A 26,993-nucleotide genomic window follows, 5' to 3' on the forward strand; every position below is an offset into this window, starting at 1 on the left:
AAAAACTTTTCAAGAAAACTTTGATTTCTAAAAAAAATGTCAGACCAATTTGAGGTAAAATCTATAGCAAAACATGACTGAATTAGATTGCTATTAATTTGTATGTATCATATGAAAACAAACAGATGAAGAAAACTGCAATATGCAAATACTTATGTAAAATTTAAAATGCCCTAGACAACTATATATCTCTTAGATTGATTGATTTTGAATTACACTTAACTAAGGAAGACTTGTTGAAGGAAAATATTTTGAATGAATCACTTTATCAAAACTCAAGAATAGTAAAACTTACATTTCAGAACATAATATACTTTTAAAACTCTAATGACAAAGTAAAAAATATGTCTCAAATTTTAAAAAAATGATTCCACTTAGTCAATGCACAAATCATCATTTATAATAGAGTTTAATATAAGTACAACAGCATATTTTTATACCTTGACAGTTAAGTATTATTATCTAACACTAGGGAACACACCTTTATTTTTGGAAGGAGACTGTTTAAAGTTCTTTATATCCATTTCACGAATTCTCCCCAGTTCCAACTCATTTATATTAGTTGTTTTAATATTACTAGCAATGTCATCAACTTTACTTTCTTCAGTATGCATGATTCTGTTTAACTTTGTGTCTGGGCAATCCTCGGCTTTCATTTTCCTGTCTGAATCTACTTCTTTCGTAGTCCTAATTTCAAAAAGATCTTCAGCTAAAATACAATTTGAATTATTAGTCAATCTATTGTCTCTATCAGTTCCAACTAGTTCATTTTTTTCTTCATTTGCATCTACAGAATCATAAAGTTCAGGTGTAAAATAGATAGATTCATCTTCTGCTTCTGTTTCAAAAGCTCTATTTGAAGTAGAAAGTGTATCTTCTCCACTTGCTAGAGACAATTCAATGTCTGGATCCAGGGCTTCTTCACAGCAGAGTGGCCATTTGGAATTACCTTTTTTAAGAAGAGCAGCCTCCGTTGTTACTGATGGAATAATAGTTTCTGACTGAGGGCATGGTTCAAATGATGTGTTTACTCTTAGAGATGAGGACTCAAATTTATCAGTGAGTGGCAAAACAATCTCACAATGCTTCTCCGTTCTGAAGGTGGAAGAACTAGAGGCACAGTCCTCTGATGACCTAAAGTTAGGTGTTGCAGTCAGAATTTTACCCATAAGACACTGTCCCAAAGAATTAGAGCTAGACCAGCTAACTCTATTTGGTTGTTTGTTGAAGGTCGGGCTTGCAGATCTGGAAATCACAATGTTTTCTGCTTGCATTGTCTGGCCAGACTCTTCTAATAATACTGGATCATCTATGAATATAAAAATTTATAAACATTAACTTTCTGTTCCTAACATAATCATTGTTCTATTAAAATGATTTTTGTTAGAAATACTACAATAACTTTATAGGATACAAAATTTTGAGCACACAACCAGTAGTAGCAGGACTTCCATCTTAGAATGTAAAGCACAAAATATTAACTCTGAAAAGGATCTTAGGTCTCCAGTGAGTCCTAACCCAAGTTATATAGCTGTATGGTAAAATTTCAAATTCTGGGAACCTCAAGAGTGAATGAGAAAAGGAGTGAAAATAAAGAGGAAGAGGGCTGTGTAAAGGAGGGAACAGGTGTCCTTTCAAAATCCACTAACTAGTGACTGACCAAGACTAATTCCCTTATGGAAACTGACACTACAAAGACTAAGATATAAAATTGGTTAGTAATCAGCCCTGGACTAGAGCCTAGGTTTCCTGATTACCAATATAATGACCTTGAATTCACTATGACATTATTGCACATAGAAGCATATACTACAAAATAAACATTTAAAAATTGATATATTAAACTGCTACTAAATATTCAATAAAACAGCTGAAATAATATCCAATGATATAGACCACAGTTTGGCAAATGTTTTCTATCATAGACCAGACAGTAAATATATTAGGTTTTGTGGATCATATTTTATTTGTTGCAAGTACTCGATTGTGCTGTTCTAGTGTAATACATACAATTACTCAACTCTGACTTTGTATACAGTATGTAAATGATGGGTGTAACTGTGATCCATTTTTATTTAAAAAAACAGCAGGCCAAATTTGGTCCATAGGCCATAGTTTGCCAATCCCTTATATTGACCATTATATTCTAATATATTTTGAAATATTATTTTTTATCATTTAGAATAAATGACTTTCATTTCCCTAAACTAAGAAACTCATGCAAGAAAAATATCTATAAATTAGACCAATTTTTAATATAGCCTTTAGAAAAACATCCAGCATTTGTATACTACTTTACAATACTGTGACATTTATCATGTTATTAAATCTTTACAACCCAATCTTGAGGGATAGGTATGCAGATAATCTTTTTCTATTACAACTCAAAAAAGTTAAGTGACTTGCTCCTGGTCACAAAGCTAGTTAGTAGCAAAGCTTGTTAATGGAAAATTAGAAAATGTGCTTAGGTCTCCAGATAAAAGTTTGTTCCCATTCTAATACACTATACTATTTCAGTAATTTATATTTTATATTACAAACCAACATATTTAAGGAAATTAATCTATAATACAAAAATATAATTTCACTAAACATAACAGAAGACTTCTCTACCAAATGTAAATGGAAAAAACTTTTCATACTTTTGTCCTTCCTGGAGGTGATGTCACTTGGTAAAGATGAACTTTTAGTTATTAATTTTAGGACATTTTAGTTCTTGGACACCCATTTTTGCTTTACCTTCTCTAGGATTCTCTGGTGATAGATGACTTGGTGCTTCTAATAAGTAAGCTGAGGAATTGTCCTTCAAACAAGCGACTTCAAGTATAGACTCACTGTCCTGTACAGACTCTCTGTCCTCTTTGGATATACCAATGACCTTTTGGTGCTTTTTGGAAAATTCAGCCAAGGACTCCAGTGCACTTTCAAAGGTTGAATGGTGCTGAATCTGCTGCCGTACCCATTTAGAAAGTCCTAAGGGAAAAGTAAACCCAGGGAAGAAACTTTGGTTATTTCATTATTAAGATATTGTGTATTAAGAAAAAACTTGGATAATTTTTCTTATGAAGTAATCTAGAATTTAAAGTATATAGAATGGTTCTCAATACTTTTCCTGCCTTTTTGCCTTCATATATACAATATGCTCATATATCAGTAACATTTCTCTTTATAGGCAATGATTGTCAACTGGAAAGAGGGAAGAGGCAATGGGAGTAAAGTTGGGGGGGGCTGGGGGTGTGGAATTTTTTCCGTTTAGAATAACTGGAGAATAAGGCAAATTTAATTTCACAATTTCCCACAAAAACTGCCTACCTTTTCATTGTAGGGAAACTAGGAGTTGGAAACAATACAATCTTGCATTCCTACTTTCTAAATTTGACTCCTTTTACAAAAATAAATTCAAGATTCCAATCTCATAGGTTTTTGTTTCTCTTTTCCCCTAATTCCAAATATACCTTAAACTACTCTGGAGGCCAAAAGGAATAACACTTTTATGGGCAAATCATGTCCTATCTAAATGTTACATTATTTTAAAAATATATAAATTATCAAGTTGTAGAGGACAAACTGCAAAAAAATGAGCCATATTGAATGTAAGGGGTTTTATAGTATGATTCACTTCAGAATGAAATTCAAAATCAGATACTTGAACTTTTAGAAAATAAATTTTCTCTGTTAATGTTACTAAAATTATCATAATCTTTTGGAGTAATTAAAAAAGTCACTATGGCCCAAGTCGGTTTGGCTCAGTGGTGAGAGCATCGGTCTGTGGACTGAAGGGTCCTGGGTTTGATTCCAGCCAAGGGCATGTACCTCAGTTGCAGGCTGGATCCCGGGCTCATGTGGGAAGCAACCAATCGATGTGTCTCTCTCACATTGATGTTTCTCTCTCTCCCCAACCCCCATCCACTCTCAATCTGAAAAGCAATGGAAAATATCCTCAGGTGAGGATTAAAATTTTTTTTTAATTAAAATAAATAAATAAAAAGTCACTATGGTGTTTCAAGTTCAGAGAAAGATAAGACAGGGCTTCAAGCAACTTGAACTATTATACTTTGATTTCAAATACATTCCTTTAGTGTGTTTTTCTTAATGGAGCATTTCTATCAATCTATATTTACAAAAATCGAATTTAAACAGAAATCAGTCATCAAAAGAAATATGTATATTGTACTATTAATGCCTAGGTAAGAAAAGTTTTACACTTTGAGTCTCAGAAAAAATAAATTAAAACCATACAGAAATAAAATGTATTTAATTCAAAAAAATCACTAAACAAATCTGAACTAAAAGGTAAAAGTTTAAGTCCTAGATTTAAAAATTTTTTTAAATTAAATAAGAATTTCCTTTAACGTCTTTATTTTTGGTTGCTAGGAGAAAATAATTATACCACCTAAAAATATGAAATGTTCTAAAATTGAGAAATTTTAGTACTATAGTTACCTCTTTCATTTTGACCATTTTGTAACCAAAGTAAGGCCTTTTCAGTGTAAAATATCAGTTTGCTTTTGAAACTTGAAAGAATCTGAGCTCCACCTGCTGACTAAACATAAGCACTTAACGTTTTGCTTTCAGTTTTGTCTTGACCTAAGCACAATGGCTTGCTTTACATACAAAGGAAAGAAAACTAATAAAGCAGCATTTGCTGCTTTAATCCAGGTGAATATGTTTTGATATCAAACCAAATATAGTAATTAGGCTCTGAAATGGAAAAAGTATAGTCCATACCTATAGACAGCTAACCCGAAACAAATTTAAAATTCAGCATCTTTTCACTATAGTATGGTATGAACTTTCTAGCATTAAAGATAATAATAAAGATGCCAATGCCAATATTTCTAACAGTTCTTTAATAACTGATGGATTCCTGATATTGCTCAAAAGGGGCTATGTTACTGAAAAATAACAACTACAGATGCTCCTCGACTCATGATGGGTTTTGTCTTAATAAACCACTGTAAGTCAAAAGTGCATTTAATACACCTAACCTACTGAACATCATAGCTTGGCCTAGTCTACCTTAAATGTGTTCTGAACACTTACATTAGCTTACAGTTGAGCAAAATCATCTAATACGAAACCTAGTTGTGTTTTTTTGTTTTTGTTTGTTTGTTTTTTAATGTATCTTTATTGATTTCAGGGAGAGGAAAAGAGAGGGAGAGAGAGAGACAGAAACATCAATGATGACAGAGTCATTGATCGGCTGCCTCCTGCATGCCCTGACTGGGGACGGAGCCCGCAGCCCGGGCATGTGCCCTGACAGGGAATCGAACCCCAATCGCCTGGATCCCAGGTCGACACTCAACCGCTGAGCCACGCCTGGCCAGGCAAAACCTAGTTTTTAAAGCTCAGCATCACCAGAGAGTATCCTACCACATATCACTATCCCAGGAAGAGATCAAAATTCAAAAGTCAAAGCATGGTTTCTACTGAAAGTATATAACTTCTGTATCATTGTTAAGTCGAAAAATCATAAGTCACACTATAAAAAGTCAGGGACCACCTGAATAGAGACATATTTGTACATTTGAGTGGGGGGAAAATGACCACCTATTTGATTTTGTGGCATACAATGTGTTTTTCCTTTTAGAAAATGCTAGCTTTAACATAAACTCCATAATAACTGAAACATTTCTAAACCAACCGACCAACCAACCAACCAACCAACCAACCAACCAACACAACAAACCTCAACATAACCCAGAAAGAAAGAGTAAAGAATACTAAGGAGACAAAGGAGGTGTGCTTGAGTGTTTAAATTTAAAAACTTAAAACAAAATAAACTGATGGACAAAATAGATCCAGAGACACAGAAGCACAGAACAGACTGAGGGATCTCAGAGGGAAGGCGGGGGTAGGGGAGTTGGTGGAAAGAGATTAATCAAAGAATTTATATGCTTATATGCATAACCTATGGACACAGACATTGGTATGGGGAAGGCCTGGGTGGGGTGGATGTGGGGTGGAGAAGATCAATGGGGGGAAATCTGTAATACTTTCAACAATAAAGATAAATTAAAAGAAAAACTTAGTATTTCTTAGAAAAGTCATTTCTGTAGAACAGCCTTTTTCCTGACAATGCTAAATAATTACTGTTACTGAGTGAAATCCCACATTCTATGAAATTAAAGGATCCTGATTGATTAATACTATGTTGATAATTAACCAGATTCTCCTCTATAAAGATTTTTTTGGCAAACACATAAATATTAAAAGGGTAGAATCCCATTCAATATTAATTTTCCATGTTTGATCTAAATATTCAAATTCTCAAAATGAAATATACAGATAATGTATCATAGAATTGTGCACCTGAAACCTAAATAATTTTATTGACCAATGTCACCCCAATAAATTTAATTTTAAAATTTTTTGTCCAATTCTTTGTCTTTAAAAATAAAAGTCATTAAAGTTTGTTATTAATTCATTACTCTAAGCCAAGCTGAGTATCTTACCAGATATATATCGACTTGGGTTACTCCTGAAGCGGTCATCCACTAGAATAAGAGCTCCCCAATCATTTTTGTGTCGAATACATCTATAAAATATAGGGAGAAAATAAAATAGATATAACTTTGAAAATAAAAGCTAAATTTCTAATGGGAAAAATAGAAGACTGAAAAAAATGATGTGTCATTGATTTATATTCCTTTAATCAAACTCATTATCATGACAAGGTTATAGAAACTACTCACTACATTGTTCCAAAGTAGATGTATAACAAAATCCCCTACTTCTGCTGACTACTGATAACTCAACATCCCAAAATGTTATATGCATTCTATTTTGAAAGACAAAAAAAATATTTTCCAAAACTTTCCTTAGTCGCAAAGAGTATTTTTTACCTCACACATTATATTAATTGTTGATTTTATAGAGATGACCTTTATTCTAGTTTAATGAGTTTTTTATCATAAATGAATGTTTAATTTGATAAAAACATTTGACATGCACCAATGTATATGTTCATGCAGTTTTTTTCTTTGGATTGTTAATGTGGTAGACTGCATTGACAAATTTTTGAATATTCAGACTGCCTTTTATTCATAGGATAACTACATATGGTCATGGTGCATTACTCTTTTTATAGATTGTTGGACTTGATTTGCTAAAAAAATTTTTATTATAAAAATGTTTTAATCAAGTGTACAATTTAGTGGGTTTTAGTACATTTACTAGGTTGTACAGCCTACAACCACTATTACACAACATTCTTATCTCACCAAAAAAAACCAGTGCCCATTATTAGTCACTCCCAGTTACCCCAATTATACTCCCTAAACCCTGGCAACCACTAATCTACCTTCTCTCTGTATAGATTTGCCTATTCTGGACATTTCCTATAACTGGAATCATACAATATGTGGCATTTTGTGTCTGGCTTCTTTCGCTTAGCATGATGTTTTCAAGGTTACTTGTATTGTGTATCAGTATTTCTATCCTTTTTATGACTGATTAATATTCCACTGTACGGATATACCACATTTTGCTAATCCATTTATAAGTTAATGGGCATTTGGGTTGTTTCCACCTTTGGACGATTATAAATAATGCTGCTATGAACATCTGTGTACAAGTTTTCGTATGAATACATATTTTTATTCTCTTGGGTATATACCTAGGAATGGAATTGCACACTTTTAAAGAAAGAACCCAATGGAAATTTTGGAGTTGAAAAGTATAATAACTGTGTAGGATAGAGAAATAACCAGTTTCATTAAAGTTAACTGAGCCCTTTCAATCGGAAAATTATGTCCTCTAATTCTGAGCATTTTTCTTAAATTATTTCTTGATGTTTCTTTCCTCTATTTCCTCTAGTCTCTCCATGTGGATCATATCAGAAATTGGCTTTTGCACACTTATCCTCTTTTCTTTTTAGTTCTTTCCTATTTTCCCTTTGTCTTTTTGATCTGGGAAATTTCAATTTTATCTTCTAAGCCCAATTCTGCATTAAAATTTGTTGCGATCATGTTAATGTCTAGGAGCTTTTTATTTTCTGTTCTTTTATGGAGGCGCTTATCTTACCTCTCTATAAATATTACTGATACTTATTTTTTTTTAAGTTTTCTTCTATTCAGAGTTTAGCCAACTATGACCCACAGGGAAAATCTGGTCCATATTTTGTTTTTGTGCAGCCTGCAAGGTAGAAGTGGTATTTACATTTTTAAAGGGTTAAAGAAAAACAAAGAAGAATATGCCAAACTGAATATGGCATGAAAAGCCTAAAATATTTACTATCTGGCCCTTTAAAAAAAAAGTTTGCCAACCCCTATTGTATTGCAGTTTCTGATTTCTGTGAGTTTTTCTACCCTGTTTTGGTTTGTTGGTATTATTTTCCTATTGTTTTGGTTTCTATTTTTCATGTTACAGATATTCTTTGAATATCTAAAGACTCTGGACTTATTTAAGAGTAAGGCACTAAAACGCTCATTGGCAGCTCTGCATACATGGGTGGGGCTTATAGGCCAGGAGACTTTGCAGTAAGGTAATCTGGCAGGAGCAGGGCGACTTTGTTACTATCTGTAAACCCTTACTCATGGAGTGGTCAGTTTCCCTAAAGAGAAATACTGTACTTTCCTGCCTTGGAGATATAAGATTGATTGTCAGCCCACTCAGAGCTGAGAAGAAAAAGGAGATGGAGTTCTCACATTCAGTAGGTAGACTTTTCTTAATCCCCATCTTTAATACATCCTTAGCTGTCCCAGGAGTTGAAGAATATATAGACTCTAGTTTAATCTCTCCAGAGAGTAAACCTGGGTGGGGGTGGGAGCTGTCAAACTATTTTGTATACTAACTTGCAACCAATCCTCTTGTGTTTAACCTTACTTTAAGTGAAACTTTATAGTGCCCCCAAGTCCTAAGCTTTTCTATGCCCAAATCTGGAGAATCTTGTTAGTTTTCATGACTACAGATTTAAATTTCAGTTTTCTCTTGCCTGCTAAGTCATTCAATCATTCATCTCTTTTCCAGTGCTCAGAATTTGTTGACACCTTGTCTGTTGTCCCCTCTCCCACTCTTTCTAATTTTGTAGGTTTGGCATTTTTATTCCGTTACTATCATGGGATTTTGAGAGGAGGTGAAGATTAATATGAATGTTAGATTTTTCCACAACATAAAAAAATCTAAATTTTATATGACATTCTTTTTTGATATAATTTTTAAGTAATCCATGGGTCCCAAGGTATCGGACTATAAAATTGGGCAGAACGGGAAGGTGGATATTGCCAATATTACAGAACAGTGTTGAAAATCAATAGAAAGTCAGGATGCCACTCTGTTTTGGTTCCACCACAGTTTATATTTAAAATGCCCTATGGAAGAAAGGCATGCAAATTAACAAAACAGTTCAGAGGAAAAGGTTTCACCTTTTCATTTTCCCATTGTGTTCGTACTGCCTTGCTCAAATGAATTATGCCCACTTGAGAAAGGGACTGTACTTTTAGTAAAGCAGAGCTGTTGGGAAACTCAGAGTCCAGTTGTAACCTGGTCACAAAAACATCTGGTACTTTCCCGAAGGCGGTTATTACATTTCATGGACTTATATTACTTCAAATACTCTAATAGTCCCATGTGGCCTTAAAAAAGATAACACTTTTTAAACACAATTTGTTTCTGTTTACTTTAGACCCTCTAGACATATCCCTTGTAAGGACAGTGTATGAATATAAGCACCTTTTATGTCAATCAATCCACATTATGAGTTTTACCAAATGATGTAAAATATTTACTTGATTTTTAAATGGACATGTTTCTCTATTAAGTTGTTACTTGTTGATACTGTTTCCCTTAAAATCAGTACAATGACAGTTGGGCTATCCACTTTTTAATTAACAAAATACTAAAACTACAGTATTATATATCAATATTATGAACACATCCTTTTTATTAAATTCTAGAAAAGTAGGTTTTAAGCTCTAGAGGCTCTTTGACCAATATGGTATAATGAAAAAAGCAATGAACCTGGCATTTTCCACTAATTCAACAAACATTAATTAAGCATTTATACCCCAAGCTGAGACATAGTTGCTGAGAATAAAAAAATGTGTACTACATGTTTAGGGAAGGAGGCAGAGAAATAACAGACTATTATAATACAATAAGATATACGTTATAATAGAGATAATGTATAAAATGTTATGGGTTTCTTAAAGAATAATTTTATTTGGATAAGTAAAAAGAAGTATAAATTAAATGTTGGTCTCCTCCAATATGAAATTATGATATAAAATTTGGTGATTTAAAAACTAGTTCCACAAAGTACAAATCTTAATGAACCAGAATCCTTAGAAAAAGAAGTATTATAATTAAATTTTATTATCAGCTGGTGTTAATTCTTTAGTATCATGAGCATAGTTTAACTTAACCTCTTAAATGGTTTGCTTTTTACTCATAAAATCATCATGAGTCTGATGGACATAAGATAAAAATTGTATTGTTTGGTGGCAAGCTTCTATAAACATTTACTGAACACCTTTGTGTGACATTCATTGAGCGATCAAAAATCTTCAAACTTTAGCAAAGGTAGTTTTGTTTAGGGTTTCATTTATTCCACTGGTTTCTTTGCAACTTTCACTTGTGACATCTATCATTGAAAATATACCAGTTCCTAGACTTCTAGTGAAATAAATTCTATCAAATTTATTATAAGGAGTGAAGTAGTAAGACTAGCTCTATATAGATCCCTGCTCACAGATAATGTTACAGTAACATTACATTACATTTCACTTCACTTACCTACCCAGGGCCTGGTTTAAGGCCCTGTATGCTTGAATTTCATACCATTGACGACCAGGTAAAAGACCTCTCAATTTTGAATGCTGGTCATTATACTGGCGCTTTAGTTCAACCTAATAATTTTAAAATATATAAAAAATATAGTATATAATTAAAGCTCATTTAAAAAATCATATCAACTAACTAACATTTCAAACATTATTTTGTATGGTAGAGAGATTTTGTTTTTCAGTACTAAATTTGTTTTAGTTCATTTAAAACTTTTTTTTCACGTTTTAATTGAATTTATTGGGGTGACATTGGTTAATAAAATTACATAGGTTTCAGGTGTACAGTTCTATAATACATCATTTATATACTGTATTGTGTGTTCACCACCCCAACTCATCTATTCATCCTTACATTCCCTCCTAGAAGGAAACAGGCAGTAAACTCTCTGACATTGCTCTTAGTAATATTTTTTTAATATATCTCCTCTGGCAAGAGAAACAAAAGAAAAAAAATAAACAAATGGGACTATATCAAACTAATAAGTTTTTACACAGCAAAAACAATCAACAAAATGAAAAGATAACCTACTGAACCAGAGATGACATTCGCCAAAGAAACATCTGATAAGGGGTAATATCCAAAACACAGGGCTGGGCAAAAATAGGTTCACAGTTTGTTCATATGGAAAAAGACATGCAGGTTATGATTATCAATTGCTTATTTTTTTTAATGAGGTTTACTCTTTTTTAAAAATATCTTTATTGATTTCAGAGAGAGGGGGAGAGAGAGAGAAACATCAATGATGAAAGTCATTGATTGGCTGCCTCGTACACATCCCCCACAGGGATTCGATCCCGCAGCCCGGGCATGTGCCCTGACCGGGAATCGAACCACAATCTCCTGGGTCCTAGGTCGAAGCTCAAACGCTGAGCCATGTCGACCGGGCTACAATCGCTTTATTAACTCAAAAGAATGTCACAACGGCACAGTGTACTTACGTACAACCTTGTGCCACTGTTACATTCTATTGAGCTAATAAGATTATATTGTAAAAATCATAACCTGCATGTCTTTTTCCATAGGAATAAACTGTAAACCTATTTTTGCCCATACCTGTACATGAGTGCAAAATAACTTCATACACAACGAAGACACTGGTGTAAAAGAATCAAAGCATATGAAAGCGGACAGTAATGATCTAATCAAATTTAAAATTCAGAGTTGAGACAATACTAATGCATTTGATATATTATTGCCTCAAAGGCTCCACTTATTAAAGGATATCAAGAATCTCTCACTTTTCTGATTAAATCTACATTCATTTTCTATCTAGGGACTAACACACAGAGACTGTTAAATCAAACTTCTACTTCTTTGCTGGAAAAAGGAATCATAATAAATTCTGCTATCTAGTTATTAAATTTGATATTATAGTCATATTCCTTTTCAAAGGGACTCAGAGTTAATTACAGGGCAGAAAACTATATTCCTATTAAAAGCAATGTCACACCAAAGGGTACTACAAACCCAGCTTTCATCTGGTCTTCATAAAAATCTTTAAAATTACATAGACTCAAGAGTAAACTACTTTCAGAATGTATGATATACGTAATTCAGACTGACCTTATTCAAATATATATGAGTTAATAAATAAGCTTTTTCCTGCAAAAAGCTCTCCTGTAAGAAGTAAAATGCAAGTTCTGGGTGAAAGGAAATTATGTATTATGATTTTAATTTTTCATACACTAATTGAATGAAAAAAGGGACTTATATTTTAAGTAGCTCTGAAGAAGGCCACAAAGTTAACTATGCCTCAATAAAGCTTAATAAAGAAACCTAAATAAAAAAGAATGCTGTCGAAACATTATAAATATAACATTTAAAGTAGTAAAATTACTATAATGGGAAGAAGACATTTTTGGTAGCTTAAAGAAAGAATTCAGTTCAATATTTACAGTTTTGGCTGTGTGCAAAAGCATCTGTAAAAGGCACTAGAAATACAAAGATGAGTTAAAAACATTTCCTACCTCCTAAGAGCTTACAAAGATCAGGAAAAAATATGATTGTAAATGGTCACCAAGTAATATAAGTGCTGAAATATGAACTTTGTTTACAGTATAAAGAAGTAAGAGGAGCTGAAAAATGAAGATACACTATGAATTTGGTGCAAGAGTGATGAGGGCCTCACCTGGAAAGGCAAAAGGAATGGAAAAGAGGCCATTTGTAACACATTGTGGAGCTACAGAACTTAAGTGACAATGTAGATATGGGGCTTATTAAAGAGGGAAAAATCCAAAATGGCTCCAAAGTTTCCAGCCACTGAGAGAAGCAATCCAGTAACCCACCCAGAGAAAACAGGAGAAGTTTAAGGAAGAAGATAATTTGGGTTAATCCACGTTACAGGAATAACTGATAAACCAAGAACAGAAATTGACCACGAGTTAGCTAAATAGAAAGTCAAAATTAGAAAAGTTGGGAACCAAAGATCTTATTAATAATAAATGATAATAACATTTATTGAGCTCTTATAATGTCCATGCACAGTGCAGTGCTTACTACATATCATTTCATTAAATCCTCACAACAATCTTAAGTGGTAGATATCACTACACCATTTTACAGATGAGAAAAATAAGGTTTAAAACATTAGGTGGGCCCGGCAGGGCGTGGCTCAGCGGTTGAGCGTCCACCTAGAATCCAGGCAATCAGGGTTTGATTCCTGATCAGGGCACATGCCCGGGTTACGGGCTCGATCGATCACTCTCTCACCATTGATGTTTCTCTCTCTCTCTCTCCCTCGCCTTTCCTCTCTCTGAAATCAATAAAGATATATTTAAAATAATAATAATAAAAATAAAAAATAATAAAATAATAAAAAAAAATAAAACATTAGGTGGCATGTAAGGTGTAGAGCTGGGATTTATCCCTTGTCAGATATAACAGTTTAAGGATTTTCAAAATTTCCTACGCCATGTTCAGACAAATATTTTATAATGATCACTCTGCCTATGACAACAGTTGCTCTAGGAAGTATTAGTTATAAATAAAATAGAGGTAATGTAACAACTATTAGATTAAATAAGCAAAATTATATTATCTTTCCTTGGTCTTTTATTTTTCATTAAAATGAATTAACATATGTACGAATACATCATTTCAATTTCTTGCAAATTTTCAAATACCCTTTACAATCCAAAGAGCTTTTAAAAGACTGCCAATATTTTACCTACAGGATTAATTTAGGTGAGAAGGAAAAATACTTTGGAAAGTAAAAATACATAAAAGTTAACTTCAACATATTTTTTATTATTTAAGAAACAGATTTTAAAAAATTATCATTGGGGGAATACATTTAATCAGAGAAAGCAGAACTAAGGGTTTGAAAAAGTAAGAAGCCAGTATACCTCTTTTTAATGACACCAGAATCTATTTCATTGTACTCTTAGGAGGCACGTTCAATGTCCAATTTAAAGTGACATAAAGCATATGTGAAAAAGCCAGTTTCTCCTGCCAGCAAATAGCCTAAATGTTAAGTAAATCAAAAGCTGAATTAATTGAAATGTCAAAAGACAACCTTTTACTTTTACCTGCTCATCCTTATAAACTTGTTCCCATCCCTCAGGCATGCTTTCCAAACAAATAGTTTCAATGTGCACCAGCAAAAGGCCCATGGCAAGCTCTGCCATCTTGTAACTGTCAAAGAGATTAGTCTTTGATCTATTTGGGAGGTCATGTCCACATTCACATTAGCTATACAGTCTAACAATATTATACCTGTTGACCAATGGTTCTTTAATGCCTAATGAGACAGACATTTTAAATTATGGAAGTTAACTGTGAATTTTTTTTTCTAAGTTTTGACAGAAAGTAAACACCATAAACTGGGCTCAAGTGTGGTTTGGAAAAATGATCTTTTGGACCAGTTAACATTACTTTTCAAATACCTTTTACAAGGCTTTCCCAAAATAGAAAGTTATATTTAATTGTACTCTGTGAAAGGAGTTTAAACCAGTTGGTGCCCACCCATCCCCAATAAATTAGTGTATGTGTAATTTTGGGGGAGTGTGTGAACTGCAGAGAGACGGCAAATTATTTTATCAGAAGTTGCAAAGTACTGTAGCCTAAAATAATCTGAACTATTTGCCAACTCTCAACCAGCTCACTCATTTAAATAATCTCTTCAACTTCTGGAATGGCTTGAGTTTTCAATATATTGGTTCAGATGTTGCCTTAATTCATAAAACATTTTTTTTTTCCTTAACTGGAGTTCAAAGTTCACACAAAATGAAAAACACCCTTAATTTGGTAGGTTCTAGGCAACTGAAAATATTTCTGCATCAAAAGCTAACCTGATATAAGTAGAGATGAGATCCTAAACAGCAAAGAGATAATCAAGACTGAAGTGGTAGAGACTATGTAAAAATGCCCATACAGCATACAGGCAAAAGTTATATGGTTTTGAATTCTGATTTTACCATTAAATTACAATACACTTGAGTATTGTAACAAACAGTATGTTCCTGAAGTCCTCCAATGACTCAGTTTTATTGCAGACAGTATAAGTAGTATACTACTGATAGCAATAGCAGGTATAAAATAACCAAAAACATTATCCTGCATATGTCAACAAGAAATTTAAGTCACAATTTTGAACATTAGATTATTTTTTCAACTTAGTCAAACCCAACAATATTGGTCTTAAATAGCTCTGTTTAAGAGCAGTCTTTTATAAATTTTATAAGTAGCTTCTGAAGAAATAAATGGTGTAATAAACATGAGCTGGAACTATAAATGCATCTCTTCACTATACTACTGCCTCAAATCCCAATTCATATAAATATGCATTATTATTTCAGTAATAAATGCCTCCTGAAAAGCAATCAATACAGGCAGAATACATATTTTTTTCTTGCATGTAAGCTTTATCACAAAGTTCAAGCCTCAAAATAAGACTAAGAACAAATAATCAGCTAAACTTAGTAATTAAAAATATTAAGAAAACTTTGCCTCAGAAAAATAAACACATTTGTCTAGCAAACACTCAAGAAGAATAGTTTTATCTTTAGCCAAGATACAGGACCTAAAACATAAACATTTATAGCAAACCACCAAATCTGGAAGACAGAGACTGTGCATTAGAGGCATTTACTGCTCCATATCCTCACAGTGTAAACACTTTTATCAGGGTATCACAATATAAATTCCAATGGTTAGAGTTCTAAACTCAGCATAAGATCTTGTATGTGAAATAATTTAGCTAGATAAAAGGAATATAGCTGGTTTTATTTCATCTGGCACATATTCAAGATTTCTGAAACACCACGTTAACCAAATATAGTATATATTTTTTTTAAATGGGGAAAAATGGGCTTCTGCCAAGAGTTAAGAAGCCAGGCTACCCTTTAGATTTAAAAAAACACACACAACATTAGAAATGGTTTTCAATTGTTATGTACTTTCCTAGTTATGTGAGGAATTGACCACAGTAATCTACCAAGAAATAAGAATTGAGACATTTTAACAGACATAGTAATAGTAATATAACTTATCTAACATATGCTTTAAGGCTGCTTTGAATAAGATACTTTTTGCAGAGAAATCTGTATTAAACTTTGTGTGATATATTGTCAGTGTTGAAAAAATAGCCTGCATTTTTCAAATAGAAGAAAAAGAACAAAGTATATTCCCCTTCAGTAGGCATCACTTGTCCTCAACCTAAAGGGTGGGACAAAAGTAGATTTATAATTGTGAGTATGTGAAACACGGAGTTAATAAAGCTATTGTAATCATCATAATCTGCATGTCTTTTTCCATAGGAAAAACTGGAAACCTAGTTTTGCCAATGTTGGCCATCTACTTTAGGCTATTCACCTCAAATTAGGGTTTTAACACTTGGATCAACTCTCTCTGACGGTGCTTAACCCACACTACTCAATATATAGATACATTATTTTAGGTGACTTATAAAATAAATTTTTTCAGCTTATGGAGCAGCTACTTTTATATCAAATATCAATGAAAATATGTACACTGGCAGGACACATATTGCAGAGTGTTCAGTTTTGAAACATGCCTTTTTCTAAATGACTTCTGCAACTGATCTTAATTTTTTTGAGAAAGTATAACAGTAGCAGTCTCTAATATCCTTCATAGTATTTTTTGATCACTTTGCAACCTATGAGCTATATCTGAAGCAGAATTATAGAAAATACGGTGGTGGTGTAATCTAAAGAATGAGTGCATGATTGGTACTCTATTAGTCTAAATATTATTTCATTCATATATCTTATAATCTAGAGCTTCCTCTGTTAGTCTTGAGACTTTAACATATGAGAGCCACATAACTATGAATAAACCCTTCTAGCAGTCACAACCAACATAATGAAATATTATCTTACATAACAAAGCAATGTGAGGCTATAAATGGAAAGCTAGGCTCTTAAAGGAATGAACCAATATTAAGAGGCTTTGTTAAGAGTAATAAATAGTGCTGCACTCAGCAAGTGACGAGACCTATACCTACTTCCATATAACCCTAGAGGACGGCAAGATCTCTCATGGAAGAAGCTTGTGGATGCTAGAAGATGCAATACTAAGTATTGTGGCCTTGAGGAGGTTGCATAAAAGTTTGGAGGCAATGGCAAGCATAGAAGTAGAAGATAATCCTAGTGAGAGGAAGCTCAGACTCAGATTTATATGATTAAATATTGTGACATTTAAAACTGAACATGAGCAAGAGAAAGTGTACAAGTAAAAAACTAAAAAGACTACATGGGTACTTGAAAATATACTTAAAACTTTAAAACCCCGTTTATCAACTCCACAGCCCGACAGATGAATTATGATATTTTGCCATCTAGATCTTTATTAATACATTCAAGCTTATCTTTCAAACATAAAAATGTTTTATTTTTTTTTAAAGAGTATTACTTTCTAACTTAATATTATTGTTACAAATGTTTGATTCAAGGCTTCTCAAATGTGAATGTGGGAATAAAAGGATATAGGATCATAACACTTTAAAAATCTTACGAAGTAATGAAGAATTCCGGTCTCAGGAAGACAAAAAAAAGACATTTCTTCTTTCTTTGCCTCTTAAAAACTAATCCCAAATCAAAAGACAAGTGAGAAAGCGAAATACAGATTCCATCTTCAGTTCAACTAAGAGGCATCTGTAACCTCAAACCCCAGTATATGAACATAAAAAGCAGATGGACAAATGGTAAATGACAAAGCAGAGGTGAAAGTTCAAACCCAAGTACCTATAGAGCTATTAATGAAAAATAAGCCTGTTAGGTCAGCAGGAGTCCAGAAAGATTCAGTAAATAGATACATAGGGAAACAGTTGGGGGATATGTACTACAAAGATAAAACAGTAAACAACAAACAGGATAAAGATCTGGGACCCAAGAAACTTGGGATCCAACACAGAAAATAGGCAAATCAAAATCCTAGGATGGCCTGGACTGGCGTGACTCAGCGGTTGAGCATCGACCTAGGATCCAGGAGATCGCAGTTCAATTCCCAGTCAGGGCACATGCCCAGGTTGTGGGCTCGACCCCCAATCCAGGGCATGCAGGGGGCAGCCGATCAATGACTCTCTCATCATTGATATTGCTATCTGTCTCTCCCCCTCTCCCTTCCTCTCTATGAAATCAATAAAGATTTAAAAAAAAAAAAAAAAAAAAAAGCCAAAATCCTAGGATGACAGCAAAGGGAAAATCTCAGGATGTTGGCAGTTACATGGGCTTAAAGAGCAACTAACTTAGTCCTTATTGAAGTAGATCAGGAGGCTCCAGAAGGGACGTCTTCAGGAGGAAAAAAAAGAAAAAGAAAAACTCATATTATCTGACAGGTCTGATAGGAAAATCATATTCAGAGGCACTACACAGATTTATTAAAGGGTGAGAGATGATTTAGTTAAAGATCTTCCAAAAAGAATAAAAGGGGAGAAAGGTATTAATGCCCAGAAAAATTAAAAAGTTCAAGAAAGGAAGGAAATCATTTGACTACAGTGAACAATATTTTCACAGTCATGATAATGTATATTGGTTATGAATTTTAAAACTTTTGATATAATTATATGGGAGAAGAGAAAGGTAAAGTAAGCTAAATTCTTATCTCCTACAGGAAGTAAATAGTGTCTAAAATTGATTAAATAAAGATTAAATATGGAGGTAAAAATACCAGATAAAATAGCTAAAAGAAATAAAAATCACTGCCCCTCATAAGCAGGGGCTAAGAGTGGGGTAGAAGCCAAGGATTATTACTCTAAGAAGCCATCTACTGGATTTAGTATAAATTAGGCTCTTAGTAAAAGCTTTATTGGACTTTTTTCAACTTGATAAAAAATAATTTAAAAATAAAAGCAGATTGTTAATTTTAATTCATGACATACACTTGTATATCTTACTATAAAGCAATGGCGTTCAACCAGAAGATATTGGCATGGCAATGTCTAGAGACATGTTCGTTGTCACAACTGGTAGGGGAAAAAGGGTTTGCTACTGGCATCAAAACATCCTACAATAATACACAGGACATCACTCATAACAAATAGTTATTCTGTGCCAAGGTTGAAAAACCCTGCTATAAAGTAATTTTATGCAACAAATCTGGAAATTTTGATGTGATCAGAAAATAAGTTGTGTAGCTTACTGTATTTCCTGGCACATTGGGGTTATTTGGCCTATAGTTAGAAAGCATAAACTGAACTCATTCCCAAGGTATCAAACCTTTAATCTTCATGAAAAACAAGAAAGACATGTTGTAAACACCGAACAGTGATGTCTACTCTAGCTTATGTTATCTGAGACCTTAAAGTTTTATAGTTGGAAAAAATCAAGTGACACATTCACTTGAAGTCCATCTGCATATCTGCACTCTGTAGGCTTTAAGGGGATCTAAGTAAATAAATTAAAATCCACTACAACCAAAATTCTACTCTGGAAAAAAAAATTAAAGTTATTTTCAGAGAAGTTAAAACACAATTCCAGCGTCTCCTTTGAATTAGTGCTGCTGATTACGCTCTGCGCCAGCGGAAGTAGTTAAGTGTCAATCAACCTTACAATCCCCGGGGTGATAATTTCACTTTTAAAGGCTTCCACCTATTATAAAAGTGAAATACAACTTAGGTCAACAAAGTTCTTGTTCTCTCCAAAAAAACAAGATGAATACAAGAAAATAACTGCAGAATTTTTCAAAAACAAAAGTTTTTGCTGGTTTTATTAATTATCCACAGGTTTAATTTGTAGCTATGCTGAGACATGGCTTTTTTTCTAAGGAAATACAATAGCATGACTGTTGAGATAAAAAGAAAGAAAAAGGCTATCAACCAAACTTAAAATTTTGTAATTTTTTTAAATTTTATTTTTCAATTACAGTTTACATTCAATACTATTTTGTATTAGTTTCAGGTGTACAGCATAGTGGTTAGACAATTATATCCTTTACAAAGTGGTTCCCTGATATTTCAAGCACCCAACTGGCACCATACATAGCTGACAATATTCCCTGTGCTGTACTTTACATTTCCACGACTATTTTGTAAATACCAATTTGTACTTCTTAATCCCTTTAGCTTTTTCACCCTGCTCCAAAACTCCCTTCTCTGGTAACCACCAGTCTGCTCTCTGTACCTATGAGTCTGTTACTGTTTTGTTTGTTCATTTATTTTGTTCTTTAGATTCTACATATAAGTTCAATCATATGGTATTTGTCTAAAGTTTTGTGACTCTGTTTCCTCCCCGATCCCAAAACATTCCTTTAAAATATATTAAAATTCTTTTAATTTAAAAATTTAAAATACCTCAGCAATTCATCCATTTATTTTGTGTTTTTATCTTTGTTTTTCAGGAGGGGTGGGAACAAAGAATTTGATTACTCTCATTTTTCACTGTCCAAGGAAAATCACAAATTATCAACCTAGGTGGCATACTTAGATTTAAATTACATTTTAATTTTGGAGTTTCAAAATATATGTAACCCTGCTTTAATACTACTATTGGCCAAACTATCCTTGGCCAATGGATAGTTTGGCCAAGGCTGGGAAAAGAAAGTTTTCTGAGAAGGAAGAAAAGGTTTCAAGTAATTGAAGATAAACTCATTCTAGACCTTCACAGGTGACAGATTTTGTTCCATATCTGTGATTTGGCCTAAGTGTTTCCAACAATTACAACAGCACGCTGCTGGACTCCTAAATATTTGTGGCCCTTTAAGTTTATCCCATCAAAACATCCTGTTGCACATTCGAGTCCTTTACTAAATTATAGGCATCACTAGTACAGAGATAGCATCTTGTTAATTTTTGCACCTACTATATTAAGTACAAATTAGGCGCTTAGTACAATTTTGTTAAATGAATAAATAAACGAATGCTAAAACACTCAAGATCATTAAGACAATTATGAAAGTGGTTCAAAAGAAATATATGAATTTATTCAAAATTATTAAGAAAAAATTTGTTTTTGAAATCGTTTGTTCTGATATACTATAGCCCCTTGCATTCGTTTTCATTCACCTACTCATGAATATTTACACTGCTGTCAAAGCAATAAGAAAAATGAAGAAACAACATCATTCTCCTTAAAATGAAATGTCGGATTTAACAATTCTAATACTGCCATCATCTAATAATATTTTGACACCGGCAAGCACTGGTTTAGTGTGCACTCTATTTTATTAATGCTGTTAACCTTTGGGCAAGCAAAGGATAACAGCCTTTTTCTGAGATTTATAAAAACCCAAGAATTCATGGAAGCCTATAAATTTATGTGTTTGTTATAAAGTCAATAACCAATTTAACAAAACTAAAATAGATGCCTATATTTTTCAATCATGAATGTAATTTTTCAAAATTGATTAAAATAATACCCTCAAATAGTTCAGTACCTTCAGAGTTAAGATAAATTTCCTAATCAAAAAAAGAATTCATAATGGTTATTATATGCCAATGCTAAGATAACTAATCAGGTCACTACCCTAATTGTGAATAGTTTCTAAATAAAATTATTTTGGTAATGCAACATACTATATATATTACTAAAGAAAAATAATACACAAATATAAAATTTATCTTAATAAATTATTTTAATCCTTATAAGAGAAATTCTGATATTGAATATTACCATCAAATTTTATTAAACTAATTATAAAAATCTAACATACCACTTGAACATTTTTAAAGTATAAACATTTTTAGCCTCATGCCATGGATTCATAAATTTTTCCTCAGAGGAGTAAAGGCACAATATCCGTGAGGGGAGAATATGTCTATGTACCCCTAAACTAAACTATGCCCAGGAATACAAATAAAACACAATTTTAAAAATCTAAGTATTACACTTTATAATGCTTCACAAATTATAACTATGCCACCAATTTGAGATGCAGATGCCTGAATTATAAAGTCGAGAGCTTTTGTAGTTTTTAGATCATACTAATTGGCCAAAGGATTTGCTGAGGATGTCCATTAAAGGGGAAGCCTTGTTATACTGTGACTTAACTGCATTAAAAGAAAACAACTTTTCTTTTTCCACCACCATCTGATCATGTAAAAGCCTTGGTTCACTCTTCTGCCCCTCAACTGCTTTGGTTTAATGCACAGAAAGTCTTCTTTTTAACTACTACACGATTAAGTATGTCCTTATAGAATGATCAGCAGCATCTGGAAAAGGTGGAAGTGAAAAAAATCCTCACTGGGAAAGTTAGCTTAATGCTTGCCCTTCAGAGTGGCCCATTATCAACATTTCATAGTGGGTTTCTTTATTTTCAGGTCCCTGAGGTATGTGCAATAAATTATGACTTAAACTAAACAAGTCACACTTGGCTCCAAAATGAAATTTTCCTACCTCTACTTTCTAGTCCCCAAGGTGGGAAGAGGAAATCCTGGTCACAGCCAAAGAAGTCATATTTTTGGCTCTAGCATACTTTTTCCTGCTTCTCTAAAAGCCAAACTTTGCAATTGAGACTACAAAAGTCTTAAGTTAGTATTTTAAACTGCATTTTAATTTTTACTTCCATAATCTGTGCCTCAAATTAAAAAAAAAAATTAGTATCATAAAATTAATGTCATTGCCTTCTTTTTCCCCACTCAAATGACTTTTCTAACTCAGACACTGATCTTAACCTTTTAAAATAATTCAGTGCTTGCTTTGGCAGCACATATACTAAAATTGGAACAATACAGAGAAGATTAGCACAGCCCCTGTGCAAGGATGACATGTAAAATAAGATTCAAGTGAAACAATAGAGAAAATAATGCAGAAATAGATTGTTTCATTTCCATAAGATAAAATATTTAAGGTTTGCATTTGTAAATAACTTCTACTTATTCTTGCATGATCGACTGAGTATTAATGTAAAAGAAAACAATAACATCTAATTTGTGGTTCCAGTAATTTGAAGCACTATGTTAGTTTTGGAAAAGCCATTTATGGAAATCACTTAGCTCATCATCTCATTTTACAGAAGACAAGAATACGGCAGACAAACCCTAAGGTGACTCCGGAGAGGTGTGTCTTCTATAATACTCTCACCCTGAGTGACAGCAGAAACTGTGACTTGCTTCTAGCCAATAGAATATGGCAAGGGTGATGGATAGTCACTCCCTTGGTTAGGTTATATTATAAGGCAAAGGTACAGAGAAGTTATTCTTGTGACTCCAGTTTAGTAGACTGGAGCTAGAGAATAGTTTGTTGGCCTTGAAGAAATAACCTGCCATGCTGTGAAAGGGTCTGTGAGAAGGCCCTATGGCAAGGAACACTGAGTAGCCTCTAGGAGAAGAGATGACTTGGGATGGTGAACACACAGTATAATATACAGATAATGTATTATAAAATTGTACATTTGAAACATATATAATTTTATTAACCAATGTCACCCTAATAAATTCAATAAATAAATAAATAAACAAACAAACAAATTTGCTCTGGCCAGTGTGGCTCGGTTGGGCAATGTCCCGGGAACCGAAAGGTTGCCGGTTCGATTCCCAATTGGGGCACGTGCCTGAGTTGCAGGCTTGATCCCCGGTAGGGGGTGTGCAAGAGGCAGCCCATCCATGTTACGCTCTCACATCAATGTTTCTCTCTCCCTTTCTCTCTAAAAATCAATAAAACCTTTATAAATAAATAAACAAACAAATAAATTTAAGAGCTAAGACTAAATGAAACTCTGTGAAGAAAACATTAGGGGTAAATCTGCCTGACCTTGGACTTGGCAATGGTTTTCTAAATATGACACCAAAAGCATAAACGACAAAAAAATAAAGTGAACTTCATTAAAATTTCAGGCTTTGGTTTGTCTTTTATATCCCATAGTAATATACAAATAAAATTTTTAAATAACTTGTTTGGTCATTGATAAACTTTAAGAAATCATCCATAATGATGTTCTGATTTATCTCAGATAGTAATATCTCAGATATTCAGATATTTCAGGTACTGAGTGCTATATTCTGGTCATTTCCAAATGATAACAGACCTTTTTAATTAGAAAAATTACATACCTACATAGTTAAAGTTTATATAACATCAGTCTTTTAGATGGCTGCCTTACAAATACCCTTTAGTTATGAAAAAATACCAGGGCTCCTTTTTGAAGTCTTAATTCTAAATCCTTTGTCATGTATGGTGGAGAATTACCACCTCCTCCCTTCTCCCCTTGAGGACTTGCAGAAATTTTGAGAAGGTCCAGAGGTTAGGGCAGAGAAGGAACTAACCAGAAAAATACTGCTTATTACTGTTAATATTATATAATTCACAGAGTCTAGTAAAATATTAACAATAAAGGAGATAACTGCCCGGAGAAAAAAATGCCTACTTTGGTATGAGACCCTAACAGGTTGTGCCCTTGGAGGAGGGATATGAATTACACTTAATGCAGTTAGCTCAGTGGTCAGAAACCTCAAATCTTGGTCTCAGATGGCTAGCATCTTCATATGCCTGTAGGAAGTAAGCAGAAATCCTCCTTGATAGAGGATAACATCATCTTTGGCTTCAAATTATTGCTGCAAATAATTTTTCAAATATAATGTTTAGCAAACAATCAGTGATAATGAAGCAAAACCCCTGTTTCTGGCCAAGACCAGAATAATTGGTTTAGGGATATCCCTTCCACTATAAGTGACCGTAAAACTGATCACAATAGATAAAGCAATTGCTTTCAGGGAGTAGACACCAGTCAATATATGACTAATCTCAGAGATAAGGGAAATCCATTAGGTGAACTCCATGATTCTCAGCTCTCTTCCTGAGTAAAATTTCCTGACAACAGCACAGAACACTGAAGAACAGGCAGAATACTGTGGTCCTGCTGAGCTGAAGTGGAAGAGATAAGAATTTGGAGCAGCTAAAATCACTAAAATCTGCAGGGCGGGGCATGGCATTGGAAAGAAGAGAGCTACATAGAAAAAGGGCCCCACAACTATGGGGGACCCGTTAGTCTGTGGCTAACAGCTTCATAGAACATAACCTGCTAGATTCTGCCTCAACAGTTTCTGATTCAGTAGGCCTGGATGGAGCCTAAGAATATGTATTTCTATCAAGTTCCTAGGTGATACTGATGTTCCTGACCTGGAACCACACTCTGAAAATTGCTCTTGTTGAACAAGGCAGTGTAAATTAAAAATAAAATAGGCGTGCTCTCCTTCTTGGAGCACGCCCAAGCCTTTCCCTTCCTTCTTGGAGCACACTCGAGCTTTCCCTTCCCCATCATCTTCCCCCCAGACTGGTTACCTTTGCCTTTTTCTCTCCTAAACGCCAAGGGCCCTTCATTTGCTTCTGTAAGTTGGTTTTTGAGCCTATGCAGCCAAGCTGGCTCACTTCTATTACCACTGTAACTTTCTAAGTAAACTTTCTCTTATAATTTGAACAAATGAATCAATAAATGAATAAATAAGTAAATAAGTAAAATAAACCTGTATCTACTAAACCTTTCTCACTCATTGAGTCACTATAGCAGGGGTGGGGAACATCCGGCCCACAGGCCACGTACAGCCCACAAAATCATTTGGTCTGGCCCTGCCAAGGCAACCACAGGCGGGACTCGAAATACAATAAATCTAGAATCTTTTTTCATGGTTAATTTTTAAGTTGATAATTTTGTATGGCCAGCGAATGATGTTATAAATATCCAAATAGCCTTTGGCAGAAAAAAGGTTCCCCACCCCTGCACTATAGAAATAAAATAAAATGTCTGAAGATACAAGAAAAAGTGTAATTAACTTCATACAAAATCAACAACATCTATGATAAAATTTCTTAAGACTTTGAAGGCCTACCTGCAGATCTTTCACATTTGGAAAAGGAATTCCTATTGTTATGACAGCACGGGCATTGTCATCTGAGAAATCCAGACCCTCACTCACTTTACCACGACAAACTGCTACCAGGAGGGCTCCATCTTAAGCAACAGAAAATAAGCATTTTTTAAAGTACACTAAAAATTCCCAGAAATTGCCAATTCTTGTCATTTTGAAAAGCCCTGATTAAGTAATCATAGTAGCAAACTTAAAAAATCAAAATTAAATACTATTATGAGATAAAGTTTTAAAAGTTCAATATCTTTAAGCGAGGAAACCAAAATTATAAGATACACAAATAATGTTCTAACAGCACCAACTTCTTACTTTATAGTAAAAAATATTTTTTCATTGACCATCCAACATTTTCCAATTACCTTTCTCTCCTTTGCACTTGATTGCATCATAGTACACCTGTAGTAATTCATCAAAATCAATTTTTTCTCCTCCCTGTGGTTCTACAACGACTGTCTTCACCAACTCCAGATTATGCCATAAACCAGTGGAGAGCCAACGTTCTTTTAACTTTTCTAATAACTAAAAAGGAGGAGGGAAATGAGTTTTTGTGTGTCCAACTGAACAAACTTACCTTGATTTGTTTAAAGCCAATGTGGCTACAACACGGCTATGGCAAGCATATTAACATTTTTGTGCATTACATTTCTCATCCATAAAATGAGGAAAACAATAATATGTCATAGGCTTATGATTGGGTTAAATTCATTAACCGATTTAGATAGCTTTGAGTGATGCCTGGCACATATAAGAGCACCATAAATGTTAACTGCTGCTGCTATACTGTTACCATTACTATTACTACTAACACTACTGCTGCTGCTACTACTTCTATTATTGCTCTCTTGGGAATTTCAAAAGCAGAAAAAAATGACTTCTGTCAAAGTTGACAAGTTTTAAGTTAACTCTTTAAACCTAAGGTGAAGTTTTTTAATATTCTTAACTAAAGATTCTT

The 26,993-nt window shown here is 33.6% G+C and overlaps 1 protein-coding gene and 1 non-coding gene across 4 annotated transcripts in view; one reads left to right on the forward strand and one right to left on the reverse strand.

The window, feature by feature from the left end:
- Positions 1–392: 392 nt before the first annotated feature.
- Positions 393–26,993, reverse strand: part of BRIP1 (BRCA1 interacting DNA helicase 1) — a 77,545-nt gene continuing 50,944 nt past the window's right edge. For all 3 annotated transcript variants that reach the window (XM_016203655.2, XM_016203647.2, XM_016203661.2), the window contains 6 exons: positions 26,401–26,560; positions 26,003–26,124; positions 10,735–10,847; positions 6,456–6,538; positions 2,740–2,973; positions 393–1,309 (listed from right to left, as the gene is read on the reverse strand). In XM_016203655.2, the coding sequence (XP_016059141.2) occupies positions 459–1,309; positions 2,740–2,973; positions 6,456–6,538; positions 10,735–10,847; positions 26,003–26,124; positions 26,401–26,560 (1,563 nt within the window). In that variant the 3' untranslated portion in view covers positions 393–458. The remainder of the gene's footprint in view (positions 1,310–2,739; positions 2,974–6,455; positions 6,539–10,734; positions 10,848–26,002; positions 26,125–26,400; positions 26,561–26,993) is intronic.
- LOC148091290 (U6 spliceosomal RNA) lies at positions 22,869–22,976 on the forward strand. The gene has a single exon (XR_015715961.1). It is a non-coding gene; the product is annotated as a U6 spliceosomal RNA (small nuclear RNA).

The sequence above is a fragment of the Miniopterus natalensis genome, chromosome 17 (assembly GCF_054644295.1).
Source record: "Miniopterus natalensis isolate mMinNat1 chromosome 17, mMinNat1.hap1, whole genome shotgun sequence".
Taxonomy (NCBI): Eukaryota; Metazoa; Chordata; class Mammalia; order Chiroptera; family Miniopteridae; genus Miniopterus; species Miniopterus natalensis.